The 18,020-nt window shown below is 44.6% G+C and overlaps 1 protein-coding gene across 8 annotated transcripts in view; it reads right to left on the bottom strand.

The window, feature by feature from the left end:
• The window catches only part of YEATS2 (YEATS domain containing 2), a 48,478-nt gene extending 30,849 nt beyond the window's left edge, over positions 1-17,629 (bottom strand). For 5 of the 8 annotated variants that reach the window (XR_003499117.3, XM_027464301.3, XM_027464300.3 and 2 more), the window contains exons 1-11: positions 17,470-17,628; positions 17,115-17,222; positions 14,023-14,120; positions 13,791-13,883; positions 10,935-11,177; positions 9,140-9,255; positions 7,868-8,029; positions 6,113-6,224; positions 4,610-4,654; positions 3,432-3,618; positions 1,586-1,825 (exon numbers count right to left, since the gene is read on the bottom strand). Coding sequence is in view for 6 of the 8 variants with exons in the window: in XM_027464301.3 (XP_027320102.1) it covers positions 1,586-1,825; positions 3,432-3,618; positions 4,610-4,654; positions 6,113-6,224; positions 7,868-8,029; positions 9,140-9,255; positions 10,935-11,177; positions 13,791-13,883; positions 14,023-14,120; positions 17,115-17,214 (1,396 nt within the window). In the remaining 2 variants the exon portion in view is untranslated. Of the gene's footprint in view, positions 1-1,585; positions 1,826-3,431; positions 3,619-4,609; positions 4,655-6,112; positions 6,225-7,867; positions 8,030-9,139; positions 9,256-10,934; positions 11,178-13,790; positions 13,884-14,022; positions 14,121-17,114; positions 17,223-17,469 lie in introns of all 8 variants that reach the window. The other 3 variants (XR_003499118.3, XM_038183393.2, XM_027464302.3) reach the window with 2 other exon arrangements.
• Between the last annotated feature and the right edge of the window lie 391 nt (positions 17,630-18,020).

An 18,020-nucleotide genomic window follows, 5' to 3' on the forward strand; every position in this document is an offset into this window, starting at 1 on the left:
CCAATGAGTCCACCCAATGAGAAGAAGAAAGAGAGCAGAGTTCCTTGATGTGTGCTCTCTTTCCCTCTTGGAGCCCATGCTGCAGGCAACCCAAGCCAAGAACCAAGCAGCTCACACAACAGGCTGTGTGATACAGCAGCTAGCAGGCAGGCCAGACCACTCTTGTCTCTTCACTGCTCTCAATACAGCAGAAGACCTTGAAAGCAAACAGTATAGAATGTGCATCTTCTGGTTAAGAGGACCAGGACAGAGAGAGAAAAACAGAGATGAAAAAAGATGCACAAGGGGGTAAGAAAGAAATGCAGAGATAAGGACAGGCAAGAAAAGTCATCAGAGGAAGAAGGCAGCAAGCATGCTAAACTTCAAGTGCCTGTCAATCTGCTTTCTTGGCAGCAATTGACTATTAAAATGGAACATAAATGCTCATCAAATAAATTCTGTCTTATAAGCTGCTCTTGAAATAGGAAAGGGGTGATTTTTCTCAGCAGACAGAGAGCCTTGGAAAAATACTTTGCAGAGCAACATTTATATTGCAAAGAGCAACAAAGAATAGGATTTTAAGAAATAGGATTTTAACAAGGATTTTAAGAAAGAGAGGACGTACTATAATTATTGCTTTCTGGACAGCCTTGGAGAAAGAAGATTAGGAGTAGAGCTTATTGGGAAAGAAGAAAACATTTGGCATAGGTTCAAATATAAATCACTAGCACTTTGAAGGTATCAAGTAGAAATATTGAAATTTTGAATAAAAAAAGCACACTTGAGGAAAATGAGCTGGGAGCAAGCTGACCATTAGAAATCACACACACTGATCACCTAAGGTGCTACATCCTCTAACCTGAACACCAGAAAATGAAGGAATGTAGCGGGTCATCTTTCAGCTTCATAATATCTGACACAGTGAGCTGTACATTCAAACTTTTTGATGTAAAACATCATCCAATGGATGGCACCATGCCCAGGCAGGGAAGGGACTGTATGTAAAGTGAGTAAACAGCACCTTGACTGTGTTTGGCTGGGAAACTATCAAAAGAGCATCACTTTGCTCACTGCAGTCAGCTGAAAAATTAATGCAGAGGCTGCATGTCTGGAAGAGGAAGACCGAAGTTGTTCCATCTGAGGAGATATCGCAAGTATAAGAGGGACCATTTGAGTGAACAAGGTTGAAAATTATTTGCCAAGTAATCAGAAAGGGATTTCTTCTTAATCCTTCCCCGTTGTCTGAAAGAGGGAGGGAGAAGAATGGCTTTTTCCCACATACAAACAGCCCACATGGAAGTTGTGTCCTTGCCTGGGCCTTTCTGTGGGTAGCAGTCCAGTTAAGGACTATCATTTTCGCACCTAAAAGCATTCATGAAAAGGGAGAGCACAGCTCTCATCCCACTTTTGATCTCATGTGAAGCATTTCACACTTGCGTTTTTTTCCTTGACCGTTAAGAAGTGTGTTCAGCTCCTTACTCTAGTTTCCTACTGCCTGATGTTCAAACATTGGCAGGCAATCAGGGGAAGGACACAAACCGAGTCCAGCTTGTTCAATCTCCTGCTTTCCAGGGTGAAGCACTCAGATAGGTAAACTAACATTCACCTGATACAATCTTGCAACTCATGGTGATAGGCTGGAAGGATTTTCCGGGTGACTCTGCAGGGCTTGGAATCTGACCTTGAGGCACTATTTTACAGCTAGCTGCAATGGGTTGGAAGGCTGAATTTCCATGAGAGCCAAAGGGAACTTTCTGGGTGGCTAATTTGGTGGGAGTCCGTTCTATCGAAGATGGCAGGGAATAAAACGTGGCATGTCTTTCGGTTTCAGCATTCCCAGGGAATCCTGATTAAAACAGGGAAAAGAAGAGAAATAGATCTTAGGCTGAGACATCTAATTCCTTACTGTGCTTCTCTACACAAACAAAACAAACGTATGACAAACGCCCTCTGGAAGGAAGGAAGGAGAAAGCAACTGGTGGGCAGTGCTCAACAGGGAGAAAAAGGTGTGAAGGGAGTTGCTTCTGCGCACATCTGTCAGGTTTGTCTCTGAACCAAAGAAAAAAATGTGAACATACACAGCCTGTTCAGCTTTGGTAGGTCATCAGCCACTTCTTACACATTTTCTTGAAAAGACTCTTCCACTGACAGAAAGCTGTGGATAATGTTGTGTCCACAGACAGGGTTTCACACAACTAAAGCAGAATTTCCTTCACAGGAAATCTTGCGGTGCATTTTTTGGAGTAAGAGCATGAGGAAAACAACTGCTGCCTTCTGACCCGGGCTAAGGAATCAGTCTTACCTGATGTAAAAGGAGGTTATTTAACCTTGACCTGATGAGAGAAGCCACTGCCATTTAGCCTAAGAAAGAGGCAGTTTTACCTCCTTTCTCCACCTGAAGGTGCTGCTCATTTTCATGTTTCAGTAAAACGGTGTGCATTTAAGATTTGGCTTCATTTCCTCATTTTTAGCTGTGCTGCCATAAGGAAACACTGAACTTAAACAGCATTCTTCTTGCTAAGCCAGGACAATGCCCCTGGCATAGCACCACTGAGCAGAAAGCTCACTATGCAAGACCTGAGCATTACAGCCATTCCTTTAACACAGGAATTCAGGATAGATTACTAAAGGAATGAAACCATGTTGCATGTGATCATATTTTGAAATACACAGTTGCTGTTTCCAGCAAATTTCTCTCACTAAATCATACAAACTTTAAAGACCTCCTTGTTTCTCTGAGCAGTTAACTGAGATTTGTCCTAATATATATTACAGAAAAAAAAAAAAATAAACACTATCAGAGGGACAGTTTTTAATACTTCCCACAATCTAGAAATCAGAATAGTGTGCTCAAGTGGCCAGTACCTAGCTTGTTTCAGGCAATTCCAATGATGCTACAGCATCAATTGCCAGCACATTGCAGTGGGCACTGCATTTCCAGATCTTACAGGTGGGAATGAGACCAACAAATATACACTCACTAAGTCTTCCACTCTCTACTTTCACCATCACAGTTACACAAAAAGTTTTTCCTCAAACACATCTCATGTTAGGAACCAACAAATATAACTGAACACATCACTACACTAATTCCTTAAATGTATACACAGTCCCCAAGACATTCAGAAACCTAAAAGTCCTCTGAAAACAGTCTGCCAAGAACAAAACTACAAGTGCTATTCAACAACCTTTTTCCAACTACGCACGCTGCATGAAACTCCACATTCACTAAGTTTAACAAAATAGAGCTCACTCAAAAACTCAAAAAAGAAGATTAAAAAAACAAATAAATGATAACAATTTCTAAATTATGTTTCCTAGTACAGTAAGGAAATAATTGTCTGAGGTAAGTAAAGAGGAGTTATCAACCTTTAAGCCAAAGGAACAATTAAGAGAAAGTACCCAGAAGCCGTTCCAAGGATTCCAGTCGCACCAATACCCGTTTGCTTTACCTTTGTCTGCAGAAGCATCTGGACTGGAGTCCCGCAGCTGTTTAATTGGTGAAGAAGCTTTGACTGGTGCTGGGATACTCAACGGCAGTGGTAAAGATGTAGGAACATCAGAAAGGTCGGACTCTGAAGACTGGGAAAAAAGATATTCCTCGCCGAGCGAATGCCTATGCAGCTCCACATCCACTACCTTCCAGAAACAGGTGAAAAGATGACGTTAGTATCCAGTAGTTAGGTAAAGATTGTGAAAACAACTATGCCTTTTTGTTTTAACTATTATTTTAAATGTCTGGAAACCTCTGCCCTTCCTCCCCCAAACTCTGCATAAAATTTCCATCCATTTCCATGAAGCTCCCCAGGGCTAAGACAAGAATCTTTCAATACTAAAGCACCATGGTAAAACAGAGCATCTCTCAGTCCCCGGGGAAATCTGAATAGCAAACACTGTAAAGAACACAAAGCCCAGGCTCCAGGTGAGCTCCTTAGGGACAAGCACAAAACTCTAGCTTGCCTTTTTGATAAGGTCCTCAGAAAGGCACCACTACATCATCTACTCTTCAAAAACGTACTTTCATCACCATAGCAATTCCATGTTAAAGTTTTCTCTACAGATTGAAAAGCTGAAGCAATGCTATTTCAGAATAAAAATTTCCATTCACTACAGTCTAACAGGGGAAAAAATAATAAAAGAAACTTTAGGGATATAACAAACTGAGTAATTCATTCATTTCTTTTATTTAAAGTTTTCAGAGTTAATTTTCCATGAAGGTACTGAATGTTGACGTGGGCAGACCTTTTCCTAATTTACTGCATATTTTCAGCAGAATAGCTAGCTTTAATTTAAATTCTTGATGTTTGAGATCTGTAGCACATTAGAAAGCAAATCAAGACATTTGGTACCAAAGGCTCCAAAAAGAAACAAAGAACTGTAGTAGAAGTTAAATTCTTTATGAAAGAGCTGGAAACAGTTTCCTCTGTACTAGAAAGGGAAAAATGATTGTTGTTGTGAACAGTGACAAGGTGTCATAATCGTTTCATTTAACAAGAGAGCAAAACCTACATCCCAGAAATTGTGAAATCAAATGGGTCTGACTCAGTGCTCAGTCCCTTCTATCTTTTTCTTTCTAAACATCTTTAAGGGAATCAAAGTACAACATCCATCCCACAACCAGCTGGCTCACCGTTTCTGCGCCGAGTGTCTGCAGGCCTGTGTAAGTCCTGTCCAGCTGGATAAAGCAATAAGATATGTTTATATTAATCAATGCAGAGGCAGCACGTTAGCTAGAATTTACAGTACTACCTGTTTGAAAGGAATTGAAACTACATCAGACAAGCAGCAGTGCACCAGATTGGTTCTGAACCCATGGGCCAGAAAAATGGCCAGAAAAACATGCACTATTAAGGACCCTCTTCTGCTAAGAAGCCAACCACAACCCAAAGACCACACTGAAGTAGAAAGGAGCAAAAAAGCTGAAGGAAATGAGATTTGCTGTGGAGATATTATTTTGTCTAAGAATAGCCTTTGAGGAGCATCTTTTTTTAATTCCTGAGGTCTAAATAAAGAAATAAACAGCATGGATTTGCTGACTCAAGATCCTCACACTACTCTGCCAGGTATGAGCATCAGAGAGTCTTCTCATGAGTGCTTCTATTATGAAGCATGACAAGTAACATTTTCAGTTATTTTTATGCCATAGACTGGCTCCATTTTCCTCTGTAGGCTGCACAACACCCATCATGCTGTTAGCAATTTTTTCTGAAGTTCAGCAGAAGCTTGAGTCACGCAGCCACACGGAGGTGCAGTGCATCACAGGAGGTTCAGTGAAGGAAGCTAGCCCACACAGGAGGAATGGGACTTGAGCACGTAAAGCAAACTGCCTCAGCTTATACACCTCAAGTGTTCAAAGGCACGTGTTTTTCTCCAAGCACATTTTTCTCATAGTCTACATTAAACGTTCCCAAGTTCCAAGGAAACATTTTCAATCTTCTCTACTGTCTCCATATGTGGTTACACCTCGGTATTTACATTAGTAGGAAAACCATAATTGCAGGTAGGGCTTAAATAAAACTAATCATGCTCACATGAAAATAAACCAGCCCAGGACTTAATGCCTCTAATGCTAGGCACTGCTAATTAAAACAAAACCAACAGGATTGGCCTAGTTTACCAGGGCTGCTGCATGCTATAAATCCTATTGAATGTCACAGGGCAGGTGAATGATTTGAAAGAAGGCTCTGTTCAGAAGGAATGAGCGGCAATCTCAGCCTCTCCCTGCCCACTCTGCCATCAGAGATAATCTCTAGTTGGTACGTGCAGGTGCGGAAGGAAGACAACAGTTACAGCAATCACTGCCAGCAGAAAGACAGCCCTGCAGCAACCTGTCAACCTAAAGCCAGTGAGAGCATGCTAAAAATCTCATGCTGTAGGGGAACAATAGGTAAATGCTTTGCTTCTGCAAAGCTGGGCTCCTTGGCTACGGCATGGCCTTTAACACAGGCAAGGTAATGGACTTTCCTGGATCTTTTTTGATTCTTCATTTCAACCATTCACGTGTAAAAGAACGACAGGGAAAAAATACAGAGACAGAAGCACACACACACAAGCGGATGCTCTTCTAGATCATGCAGAGAGATTATGGAGAGCTCATTTAATTGCCTTTCTCTCAAGCATTCTGTTCAAATACCTTCAGATTGTGTATGATATCAATCCTCTTGTTCTGGCTATCCTTAAAGTGTATCTGGACTCTCACAGGGAATTCTCCCCAGCCTCTCCTGGTCAGGTGGAATGGAGGTTCTCTGGAAACAAATGGTGATTCACATTTTGTATGCAAAACAGGTTAGAGCTTTCACCTACCTCTTTTGCAGAAAGCCAAAAACTGCTTGTCTAACTGACAACCAAAGCTAGCTTTAGGACTACTATTCACGACAGAGAGAATGCAATCAAACCCACAAATTCTAATTTTGGGGAGAGCTGAAAACTTGCTTTTATTTCACACAAGTGGACAGAGAAGGAAATGGTATAAGAGATGGATGAAAGACTACAGGAAAAACATAAAAAAGACTGTGTAATGACAAAAAATACTTGCTTTAAAAAAAAAAAAGTCAGCACCTAGGACACTGCTCCAAGGTGAGTTTTCATTGCAACATTTTGCAATCTTTCTGCTGTTCCCTGTCTAGTAGCAAAAAAGGCATACGCTTCATGTAAGGCCAATGAAACAACATACAGACTACAAGGGAAAAGCTAACTCAACCAATGTCATTCTCCAATCTGAGAAAGAAGGGCAGATTTATCTCTAGCATTTAGCATTACTTTTTTTCCTTTAATATTTTAGTTTGTTGTTGTAAATCCCAAATGCAGTTTTGCAATGAAACAAAACACTGACTTCTTGGTCCAGAACACAAATGTTCATGGGAATGACTAGAGCTGTATGACAAGAAGAAATCTATTAACTACAGGAAATTAAACAGAAGACAAACAGCACTGACATCGGATACAGTAAACTGAGAAAGGCACAAAAAGAAAGCAGTCAAGTCTAATTTAGTATGCTATACCCGAAATATAAAGGAGTTTGTTTTCATCCTGGTCGGCATCACCTTCTCAGAATCATTAGCTAGCACTAACACTTCTTATCTCAGATACGCCTTTCTGGAGTTGCCCATCAGCCAATTTAATTTTGCCAGAATTAAGTTGCCATTTTGTATGGAGGTGTTCTGCCCACTTCCCTCCAGGCAGGCAACTCAACCCTAAGAGAATAATTTCTTCAGGAAAACATGAAGCATTTTGGACTATCTTTTCCAAAGAACAAGAATGAAAAACTGACAGGGCACCTGCCTGCAGTAGCAAACACAGAACTGGGCCTGCTGATCACAACAGGGTCACAATTTTGACTACAGGTTAGGTGAGGACAGAGAAACTGCCCTGTTTCTGTAGCGGCAATACCATAACACTGATGGGAAATTAATTCCACAAACCATGAAGTCAATGCCACTGATCTCACTGCAGTACAGAAATACCTGGGAGAAAGATAAAACTTGCCCAAACATACATAGACAATTAAAGCTACAGGTAAAACGGCTTTCTGAAACTTCTCTTTCTGTTCCACATACCACTGGGAAGAAGGAGGAGAACATCATCTTTCCAAATGCACCTTGCACAGCAGACAGTATAATGCATACAGATGTACAAACTCACAGGGATAACAGGGGAAATGCAATAGATAACTTTCACCAGTACGGAAAAAAAAAATAAAAAAAAAAAGTTTGGCACATTTGATACAAAAAATAATGTAATTATGCTGTTATTTTGAGAGTCCGTGAAGCCAAGCTGGAGGTTAAAGAAAGACATGAAACACAAGACCAGGAAAAGAAGGTGCTTCAAAAAAAAATTTGGCACTGTAAGCCTGGCAAGTATAAATAGGGGAGCGACAACTGGAAATTACCTCACTTCTACCAGGTCATTAGGTTTGTAACTGGGATGCAAGAAGAACCAAACTTTCTTGACAAAATGATTTATACTGGGTTCCCTCCGAGAGCCTCGGACGTACACCATCCATTTATGGGTTGACTGATCATTTTCTTCTCTCTTGTCAGGGGGAATGTACCTGGCAGAGAAATTAAAAAAAAAAAAAAAAAAAGATGGTAAAATGTCCACGTGTAACTTATCCAATGTATACTTCTGCTAATTATTCTATATTCTGACAGTTCATCAAGATCTGCAGAAAAAAACTCCTCCAGAAACAAACAGAAATCTCATAATTTACTCTATACTCCCAATATATTCCCTCAATCCAGTGCACAACTGCCATAAGAAATTCATCCATTTAAAAAATTGATTCTTAATCAGGAAGACCTAATTTTAATATTTTGTCAGTTTCAAATCCTTTTCCTCATCTTTTGTGAGACATCAAGAAGTCAAACTGCTCTAAAACACAGCGTCAGCAACTCTGCTACCATAAATCCAAAAAAAAAAAAAAACCTAATTATTCTTATACATTTTAAAGAAGCTTCTTAGTCAATAATTGGCTCTGGGTCTAGGATTAAGTAGATTTTCAAGACAATTCTAATACCGTAAGTCTCATCAGCTAACATTTGCTAGTTTCTATGCAAAAGAAAATTAACTTCAGTAGTACAGGGTAGAGAGTTAAAACCTTGACTTGTCCATAGCTTCCAAAAATGAATGCTTTTATTCGCTACTTTCTTCAAAGTTCAACAATTACATTTACATGTCTTTAATTTTGGGGGGAGGAAATATAAAAACCATACAAAATTTCTTCAGACTATGCTGTAATTTCACAGAGTTTTTCTCATAATTTCTGATTTGGGGTTGGTTTGTTTGGGGCAAGGGGAGAGTCAGGTGGTTGTCTTTTTTTTTTTTTTTTTGTTAAACACATCCCTATGCACGCATCAAAATAGCAATTAGGACAAATTGCTTTTCAGCATTTTCATGGGAAAACCTGGGATTTTATAATGGACAGAGAAGGCTTAATCATCTCAAAAGAAACAGACCTTAAAACCTCTATTTATACTACCTATTAAAACACCTCTTCCCCCAACTAAAGGTCTTGCAGATACTCAAGGAGGGAAGCCTTGGGTCCAGTGTCAAGAGCAATACCTCCCACTGCAGCAGCCTAACAACTTTATCTCCTAATTTTAACCTCTTATTCCATTTGATTCCGAGGTAAAGGCCCATCACGGAGACTTTGGATACTAACTTGGAGACATTGCCAACCACAATCGTTTTCTTCACGTACAGCCGTGAAGTCTCGTCGGTTGGCAGCCCGGCATTTCGTTGTCCTGGTTTCTGAGAGCTTGAAACACCCGAACTGTCCTGAGGGTAGGGGAAGAAAAAAAGGCAAACAGAAAAAAAAAAACAAGCATTCCTCTTAAACATTACGTTGTTTGGCACTAGAAAAGTAAGGTGTTGTTAATAAAGAAAACCCACATAGTTAAAGGAGAGACCAACCCAGTGATCCCCCAAGCTGGAGCAAGGACAGTCACAGAAGCCTGGCACGGCCTCAGCTTCTCCTCATCTTTCAGCCACCTCTGTGTTGGCCAAAGATGCCCCACCATGCTACAGCCAAGCAATCCAGCTGTTCCACCAAAGCCTCCCCTGCAGAAACTGTCTATACTGGGCTGGTGGTTTATGGTACAGCTACACGCTGTCTGCGTGCTTCTGCTACAAACCCTAGGAAGGGTTTCAGCACACCGCAGGCCTGTTACCTAAGCTGCCACCCTGCTCACTGGATGCAGAAGCAATGCTTTTTCTGCCACACCACATGGCAACTTGTCCAACTGCAGAATGCAGCCATATGTGGTGGTATACACATCTCTAGTTTGGGTCAGAGGCTCTTCTCTGGCATGGCCGAGATGGAAGAAACTGGAACAAAACAGAAGTTTCCTCTCAGAGAGCATTCAGCATTTCACCTGCAGCCAGTGAGCATCTCCCTCGGGAAGCTACCTGCCTCTGGTAAGGGAAGCAGCTGGGGCAGAGGAGCAAGCTGGGATGCTCAGCAAGCTGCAGCTTCTCTGCAGGAGAAATCACTTCTCTTCTGCAAAGCTGCTCTTCAGTTGTCTAATGCCCCTGTGATTAAGAATGCATCTCTTTTCTATTTCCTAGAGCAAGAGAGATGAAAATAAGGGAAGTTGGTGCTCGCTGCGAGATGTGGGCTATGTTTTAATCACACGGTACTGAGGACATGGCTTAAGAAGGACCTTTTGGGCAGCTGTATCCATTTCTAAGTGGGTTCTTAGCTGCATCTGTACAATGATCTCTGCAGCTCCATCATGAGCCATACAGGGAATGGATCCATGTCAAAAGTAACACAGAAAAAAGCTCAGGGAAATATGAAAGCAGGTATTTTTAATGTGGATCAGTCTGGTTCAGTTAAACAAATGGTAACACTAGTTCAAGAGCAAGCAGTGCCACCGAGAGAAAACCAGCACATAGTGCACCCCCAGGAGGGGCCGACCCACCCCCCACTAGGCTGAGCACACAGTGCTGAGCAGCCCCAGCCCCAAAGGTTCAATCACTCAGAGCAACGCAGTCCCCAGGAGCAGCCAGCAGCATCACTACGTGGAATATCATCAGCTCCCAGAGCACAGCACTGGGAATGACACTTCTCGCTCTTCCCTCCAGGCTCTACCCTTCCTGACCCGACTTCCATCCGCACAGCAAAACCCTGTGCTCAAGCCGTGAAACAGCTCCTTCCCCAGAGGCTACCAACCCAGACAGCAGCAGATCAGCCGTGCTACCACAAACGCTGTCGCTGCTGCCTGGCTGACCTCTCTGCTGGGTAAGACTGAACAAAGAGGAGTTACCCAAGTTACATACGCTTCAGTTAGCCTCACAGCAAAGCCAGGCTGAGAGTGGAAGCAAGCGGTTGGAGAGGGTAAGAAACAGATCTTCAGCAAGGTGGGTGACAACATGAAGAGCTCCTGGTGCCAGCACCGAGTCCAGACAGAGCACACACCTCCAACAACTTGACCACCACTCGCGTTTTACTTTACCCGGCCAGTATTTCTGCTCTGTCTCTGGTCCAGGCTGTTTGTCAGCCGCTCGTCTGCGTCCAAGTTGCCATTGTCCTTGTCCAGGAGAAAGTCATTGTGCTGGGAGAGCGAGTCGCTCTCGGAGTGGTTGGCGGATGGAGTGTCTGAGCCCTGGTTAGCAGGGGACGAGGATCTGGAGGGCGATTCCAGGAACTTCTTGATTGAAGGGTGATTGAGAATTGTTGTGTCACACGTCCTGGTCCCCTGCAACAGAGGCCAGGCAGATCCAGTTAATTTATTTTCCTGCAGCCCAGATAAAACGAGGCTGTGCCAAAGGGGAAAATTCAACATGCAAATAACGAGCTAATATTTAATCAGCTGCCTTACAGAAAAAAAACACATATAACCCAGAAGAGAAAAGCTGACAATGGTTCGATAGAGGTAGGACCCCAGATTGAATCTGTTTCTTTAGAGCCTCTGATCCCCCAAATCCTCCTTTGGAAAGGAGGGCTGCAGCACTGACACTTACAATGTCCCCTTGAAAATAACAGCATCCCCTCCTCTGCAGGCTTTCAGTGTACACAGAAAGGCCACAGATGCCTGATTCTTGCAGGCAAGCACGGTATGCAAATGTATGAGGCTCCTTAATTTTGCTACCAACTGGTGGTCTCGCCAATGCCCATGAGGCAAGATACATTTATTAGCAGCCTGCCTGCTGCCAAAGCTTAACAGAAGCTAAAGAGGAACATGCTTACGCACACTTGCAAAATTTCATCAAAATGGATGTTTCAGAGCTAATGTTAGACCCTCCTGAACCTGCGAGGTTTAACATGCAGCCAGTATGGGCACCAGCACAGGGCAGAACTGCCCTCAGGAGGTGGCAGCAGCAGTGGAGCTGAATAGTCCCCCACCCAGGAGTTAAGGGCTCAGCTGAGAGCTTTCCTCCCAGCTGCCCGTGAGGCACATGACCTAAGCAACTGCCAACTCTCCCTGCTCAACAGCCCTTAAAAGAGTTTTGAAACCAAAATCCTGAACTTTGATATCTGGACAACACAAATCCTATTGGTTGTCCAAGCATTTGCAAGAGCTCTATGTGAAACACACACACACACATATATATAAAAATCTTTAAAACAAGAAAAATCCTAAGCTTCCTTGAAGCCTTTTCAAAATAGACATAAATCAATAAACAACCAACCCATTTTCTGTTTTTTCATCCAGTGAACTGACCAACAGCTCGTCCACTTATTTGTAGTAAAAACAAACAACCCAACAAACAACGCGAATTGTACAGAACAGGAAGCCCCAAAACCCAGAAGCACCAGGCTGAAGAACTGTTTATGAGAACAGATCAGGAATTTGTAAGAAGATGTTCTTACAAGATCACAAGCATTTACATATTAAGTACACTACAAAACTACAAAAATACCCATTCCCAAAAGCAGATATAGAGGCAATCACTCCCGGCCAGCAGAATCGAGCACATTAACCACACAACGAAAACAAACCAAAAAATTGAAACCAGCAACAAGTTCAAATTAAGAAGAGACCTGATTTAGCCAGCATGCAAAGCAGGACTTTTAGAAACAATACAAAATAAAATCAAAGGTACAGCTACATTAGCCATAAGCTCGTAACAACTACAAGAAAAACACAGCAAGGTCACACCAGTACGTGTTACAAACACTCCAAAACAACATATAACGTTTGCATTCCTACAAACTGTGAAACTCAGCAAGGGAAAAAAAAAAAACACCCTGCATGGCAAAACAAGTAAACAGGGGGCAGAACAAGCTCTTGCTGACACGTGACAACACTGTATAAAGTACTTGAAAAGATCAGAATCTAGCTCAAATTCCTCAGCCACCCACACAAAACCAAAAGCAGAGGAGAGATCGCCAAGCCTCCCATCATAATCTTTCTCAGCTCTAGTTGCTCAATTCAAGTTCAGTGGGAGGAAAAACAAGGTGGACCATTACTTTTTTTTTTTTTGTTGTCCTCCACCAAGTATTCTGGAAATCAAAATAGGAAAATAGGAATAACAATGAGAGCCCTTGCTTGGTAGAGAAACTCTTACTGCACTGGAGTGAAACCTCAGCTCTCAGCACACATTAACAGATTTCAGTATCAGTTTAGATTTTTCCTGGAAAACGGCTACCATTTTTCCAGCTCCTGGAGTTAATTAAAATAGGCAAACCTGTCAGTCAGAAGCCTGCATTCAGCTTCAGTGTGAGCCTGGAACACCCCACAATTACCAGGCCATTAAAGAATCAGTGCTCAGAATGGGAGAGTTAACTCCTAGGGGCTCTGTTGTTTTATTTCTTAACCTCTTTGTGAATTTTTAATCTTTTTGTGATAGCTCCTTGATTTACCTCATGCTTCACTGCTGCTATCAGCCTGGTTAACACACCATTAACAGAACGACTGCCTGGGTAAAGGGAAGATTGTTTCACTGCCCAGGACTGAAGAAATGTGCGTGGGTTTTCTTTTCTGACAAGTTTCTAAGTCCATCTATTTTCATTCCATTTGTGAGATGGGAAAATTTGGTCTTCACTCTCCAGTGCTTTGCAAGGATAACTGTGAGGTGTGGGAGAAGCCAGGTGCCCTGCTGCATGACAAAAAGTACCGAGTGTTTCAGGAGGCAGAACCAAGCGCTGCCCAGGGACTTCTCACTTCAGTCAAGATGACTGATGTGGCCAAGGCCCAGCCAGTGACACCTACCAGGTCACCTCTCCCACTGCTCTCAGCGGGGGTTCAGATTCCTTTACTTCAGAAACTGCACCTCGAACCCCAACATTAGCTGTATAACCAGGGGGCTACACATCTCTTTTCACAAACACCCCTCAAAGTCTGTTTTTTTCACAAAGTAATCTTTACCTCTCCAGCTTTAAGAAGACCAGCAGAGGCATAGTAGTTAGCCACGATACAGGCACGCAGCTTATCCATCATCCTTCTTGCTTCAATCAGGCGCTATAAAAAGAAAAGTAGAGGTAACATAGAGCAATGAATATATAACATATAACAATGAACAGATAACCACTACCCCAATCTCCAGAAGCAAATCACAGGACTTTAACTTTTTTTTTTTTTAGTAAGAAAACCTTTATACCTGATCTATAACTTCAATTTCATGTTCTTTATTCTTCATCTCGACAGCAAACTGTTCTTTAATAATTGTCTCAATCTTCTGCACAGCAACATCTCGAGCTGCACAAGGCCACATATGAAAAATAAAGAAGAAATATTTCAATTTCTGATGCTCCACTTGAAAAAAAAACGAAGATAAATCATTAACAAGTGAAAAGTGAAGGGATAATTTCAACATCAAAAAAATGTTAGGGATAAGTTCTCTGCAAAAAAAAGTAATTTGTCTTAACAAAAATCACATGCGTCTTTAAAAGCTGGCTTATGTGGAAGGCTATTTTTTTCTTTTTAGGTCTGAGATGACAAACAACATATGACCAAACTGCTTACTTCTGTCCTACTGAAGCTGTAAACAGTAAAACAAAAACAAAACAAAAAACAAACAAAAAATGTTATTGTCAAGCGCAGCTATCACTGCAATTGTGCAGAGTACCCTGGAAAGCTATGTACATCTTTGTCTCTCCCTGGCCTAATTCATATCCAGGAAATTTACACTTCATGTAGCAATAATAATGCAAGCCAATATTTTATATGTTTAGCACTGGCATGGAGCACAGCCTGCTCTGGAGTGCCTACAAGCCTTTTATTAGCCACAAAAGGAACTACGCTGCTGAAAGCTGGTGTACCTCCTACAAAATCCTCTTCCAGGAGGGCTGAATCAGAGCAATCCAAGCAACGTGTTCTTATCAGTTCTAAGTAAGGACTCAGAAGAGCAGTTGTACGTCTCGAAGAAAGCCTGAAAAAGGTCCTCCAGCTTGTGTCAGAAGCACTATGACCACACCACAAGGCAGAGGAGAGAAAAACCAGCCTGGGTTCCCTAGAAAAATTTTATGTTGTTTCTCAACAGAACAGGAGGCAACAACACTAAGGCTGTGTGTCGAGCTTCAGAGGAAGCATTTGCTTGACTAAAGGCCATTTATCTGTTCAAAGAGGCTTCTAAGACCCTACATGGAAAGAGCAAAGAAATGAAAAGCAAGGCAAAAATTGCCGGTGTGTTACAGCTATCAGGTAATTACTGTGACAAGGAATTTTACTGTCCGATTGGGTACCTACAATGTGAGTAACATAACCTAGGCTTGCATTTGCAAGAGGGTATCCTACAGGTATTTACTGGTTTCCATATATATATATACACACACATACACACTATCTAGAACTAGAATTAGTTCAAGCCCACATTAAAACTGAATTACGATAGAATTGGTAGGATAGGATGAGTAATGCAAAATTAAAAACCATCAGAATATAATTTCTCCCCAACCATGAACTTGGACATGAACCACGTACTTGGGAAATTCACATGTAAGGCTACACTTAAACTAAACTTGAACACAATAAGGCATGAAATGTGCTGCTCAGACAAAGACAACTGCATCTCTTCCCAAGACTGAGGCCGTGCAATACCAGGATTAAGACAATTAAAGCACTTTAGAATTTGTGGTTACATTACAGAGGCTTTTAAGAACACTTTATTTTCATATTTTGTCCTGCTTAGCATCAACCACAGTCCTCAGTTAAGACTGTTAGCAAAATTTGTATTCTTAAGGTATTCTTGTATGGAAAACGGGGGGATCTTCTAAGAGAGAAAGACAGAAGTCAATTTGGAAGAATCACCTGAATAACAAGTTCCCTTTGGCAAGGACAACGTCCCAAGGCCCTAAGTCTGCTAACCGTTAAGGTCTTCCAAAGAGTGGCTTCCAAAGCAGGCTGTAAACACCTTTACAGTGACAGATACACATGACCAGAGCAAGTGGCAGGTTCCAGCCAGCTCCAGCAATGCTCCCCTGCCAACCCCTTAACAGACCTGCCGGGAAAACCTGCAGGTCACCTTCCTCCGACTTGTCCACTTATACAGTGTCCTCCAGAGCATCCCCTGCAAAGCCACTCCATGTCCCTCTCAAACCAGCAGCTGCAGCATCCTGCTGTCCCTGGATCTTCCTCAGGTCCTACAGCCAGCTGCATTTTTCTCAGCTCCCATTTCACAGAATCACAGAATTTCTAGGTTGGAAGAGACCTCAAGATCGAGTCCAACCTCTGACCTAACACTAACCAGTCCTCCACTAAACCATATCACTAAGTTCAACATCTACACGTCTTTTAAAGACCTCCAGGGATGGTGACTCCACCACCTCCCTGGGCAGCCCGTTCCAATGCCTCACAACCCTTTCAGTAAAGAAGTTCTTCCCCATATCCAACCTAAACCTCCCCTGGCGCAACTTAAGCCCATTCCCCCTCGTCCTGTCACCAGGCACATGGGCGAACAGGCCAACCCCCACCTCTCTACAGCCTCCTTTAATGTACTTACAAAGAGCAATAAAGTCGCCCCTGAGCCTCCTCTTCTCCAGGCTGAACAAACCCAGTTCCCTCAGCCGCTCCTCGTAGGACTAGTATTTTCTTCATTTCTTCAGCTCCTCCCATCGTTATCCTCTCTCACTGGCCCACTCCCTGTCCCTGGGGCAAGAAGCTCTACACTCACCTGCCCAAAGCTCACAACCATGGGGAGGGCTCCCAGAGCAGAGATTTCTGACAGCCCCAGCGCAAGCCCACCCAGCAGCTACCTCCATCCCTCCTTCCCTCGCTCCTCCTCTCTTCCACCCTCCCAAGCACCTCTCTCCCTGCCTCACCCCTCACACTGCTGGGAAGGAGCATGTCGCACCTGCAGGGACCAGTACATGCAGCTGGGGTCCTGGGGAGCTCGTGGTAACTGCTGACAGGACCAGAGGGAACCACCTCAGGTTGTGCCAGGGGAGGTTCAGGTTGAAATGAGGAGACATTTCTGCTCAGAAAGAGCAGTCAGGAGTTGGGACAGGCTGACCAGGGAGGTGGTGGAGTCACCGTCCCTGGGGGTGCTCAAGGAAAGGCTGGACGTGGTGCTTGGGGACAGGGCTCAGTGGTGACATTGGTGGTAGGGGGGTGGCTGGAGCAGGGGGTCTGGGAGCCGTTTCCCGGCCGTGTCAGCTCCCGTGCTCCATGCCCGTGCCGGGCACTGCCTCAGCCGCAGCCCCCTGGGCGCGACGCCCGCCCCCCCCGGCCCCCCCCCGTGCCCGCGGCTCCCACCTGAGCGCTCGGCCGCGCGGTGCCGCTTGCTGGGCTGCGCGACGGCGATGTCCTCGTAGTCGGGGTCCTTCTCCGCCACCGCTCTCTTCATCCCGGACATGCTCCCGGCTGCCGCCACGAGGGGAGGGGCGGAGGCGTTACCGGCACCGGGCCAAGGGCTCCCCGCTCCCCACCGACCCCCCCCTGAGGGCCCGGGGTGGGGGGGGGGGGCGGTGCCCGCTCGGCCCCGTCCCACGTGCGCTGCTCCCCTCCCCTCCCCTCCCCTCCCCCGCTCACACAAAGCCGCCGCCGCCGCCGCTCCCGCCCCGCTCCCCCCCTCCCTCTCCCGCTCCTTCCCCCTTTGCCCGCCGCTCACCCGCGCGCCGCCGCCCGGCCCCAGCCCCGGCTCCGGCCCCGCCGCCCGCGCTCAGCGCCGGCCCCGGCCCCGGCCCCGTCCCGCTGCCGCCCGCAGCGCCCCCGCCGCCGCCATGAGCGCAGCGCCTCGCGGCCCCTCAGCGCCGGGGCGGGGCCCGCGCAGGCGGACAGAGGCGGCGGGGCGGGGCCGGGCACAGCCCGCCCGGTTCCCCCCCCCCCCCGGTTCCCTCCCCTCACAGGACCGCGTCAGGAGCCGGGAGCAGCCCAGGTGCAGGGGGAGCACTGGTGTGCGAGGCTCCTGACAAGCCGAGCTGCTCCCTCCCCGGCCACCTTCCTGCCCTTCTGTCCTCATTTTCTGCCATTTTTGCCGTCAGAGCCCCTTCGCATCCTTTTGGCTTCCCAGTACCCAGCACCAACTGCCCTGTTACTTTTGTCACTTCTCTGCCCCTTGGCAGCCTCTTTATAGGGGAATCTAACACAAAACCTAAGGAAAACAGGAAGGAATTTCCTCCCTACCCCCCCAAGCCGCCCCCTGGATCTCAGACCTGAAGT

This window comes from Anas platyrhynchos, chromosome 9 (assembly GCF_047663525.1).
Source record: "Anas platyrhynchos isolate ZD024472 breed Pekin duck chromosome 9, IASCAAS_PekinDuck_T2T, whole genome shotgun sequence".
NCBI classification, from domain to species: domain Eukaryota; kingdom Metazoa; phylum Chordata; class Aves; order Anseriformes; family Anatidae; genus Anas; species Anas platyrhynchos.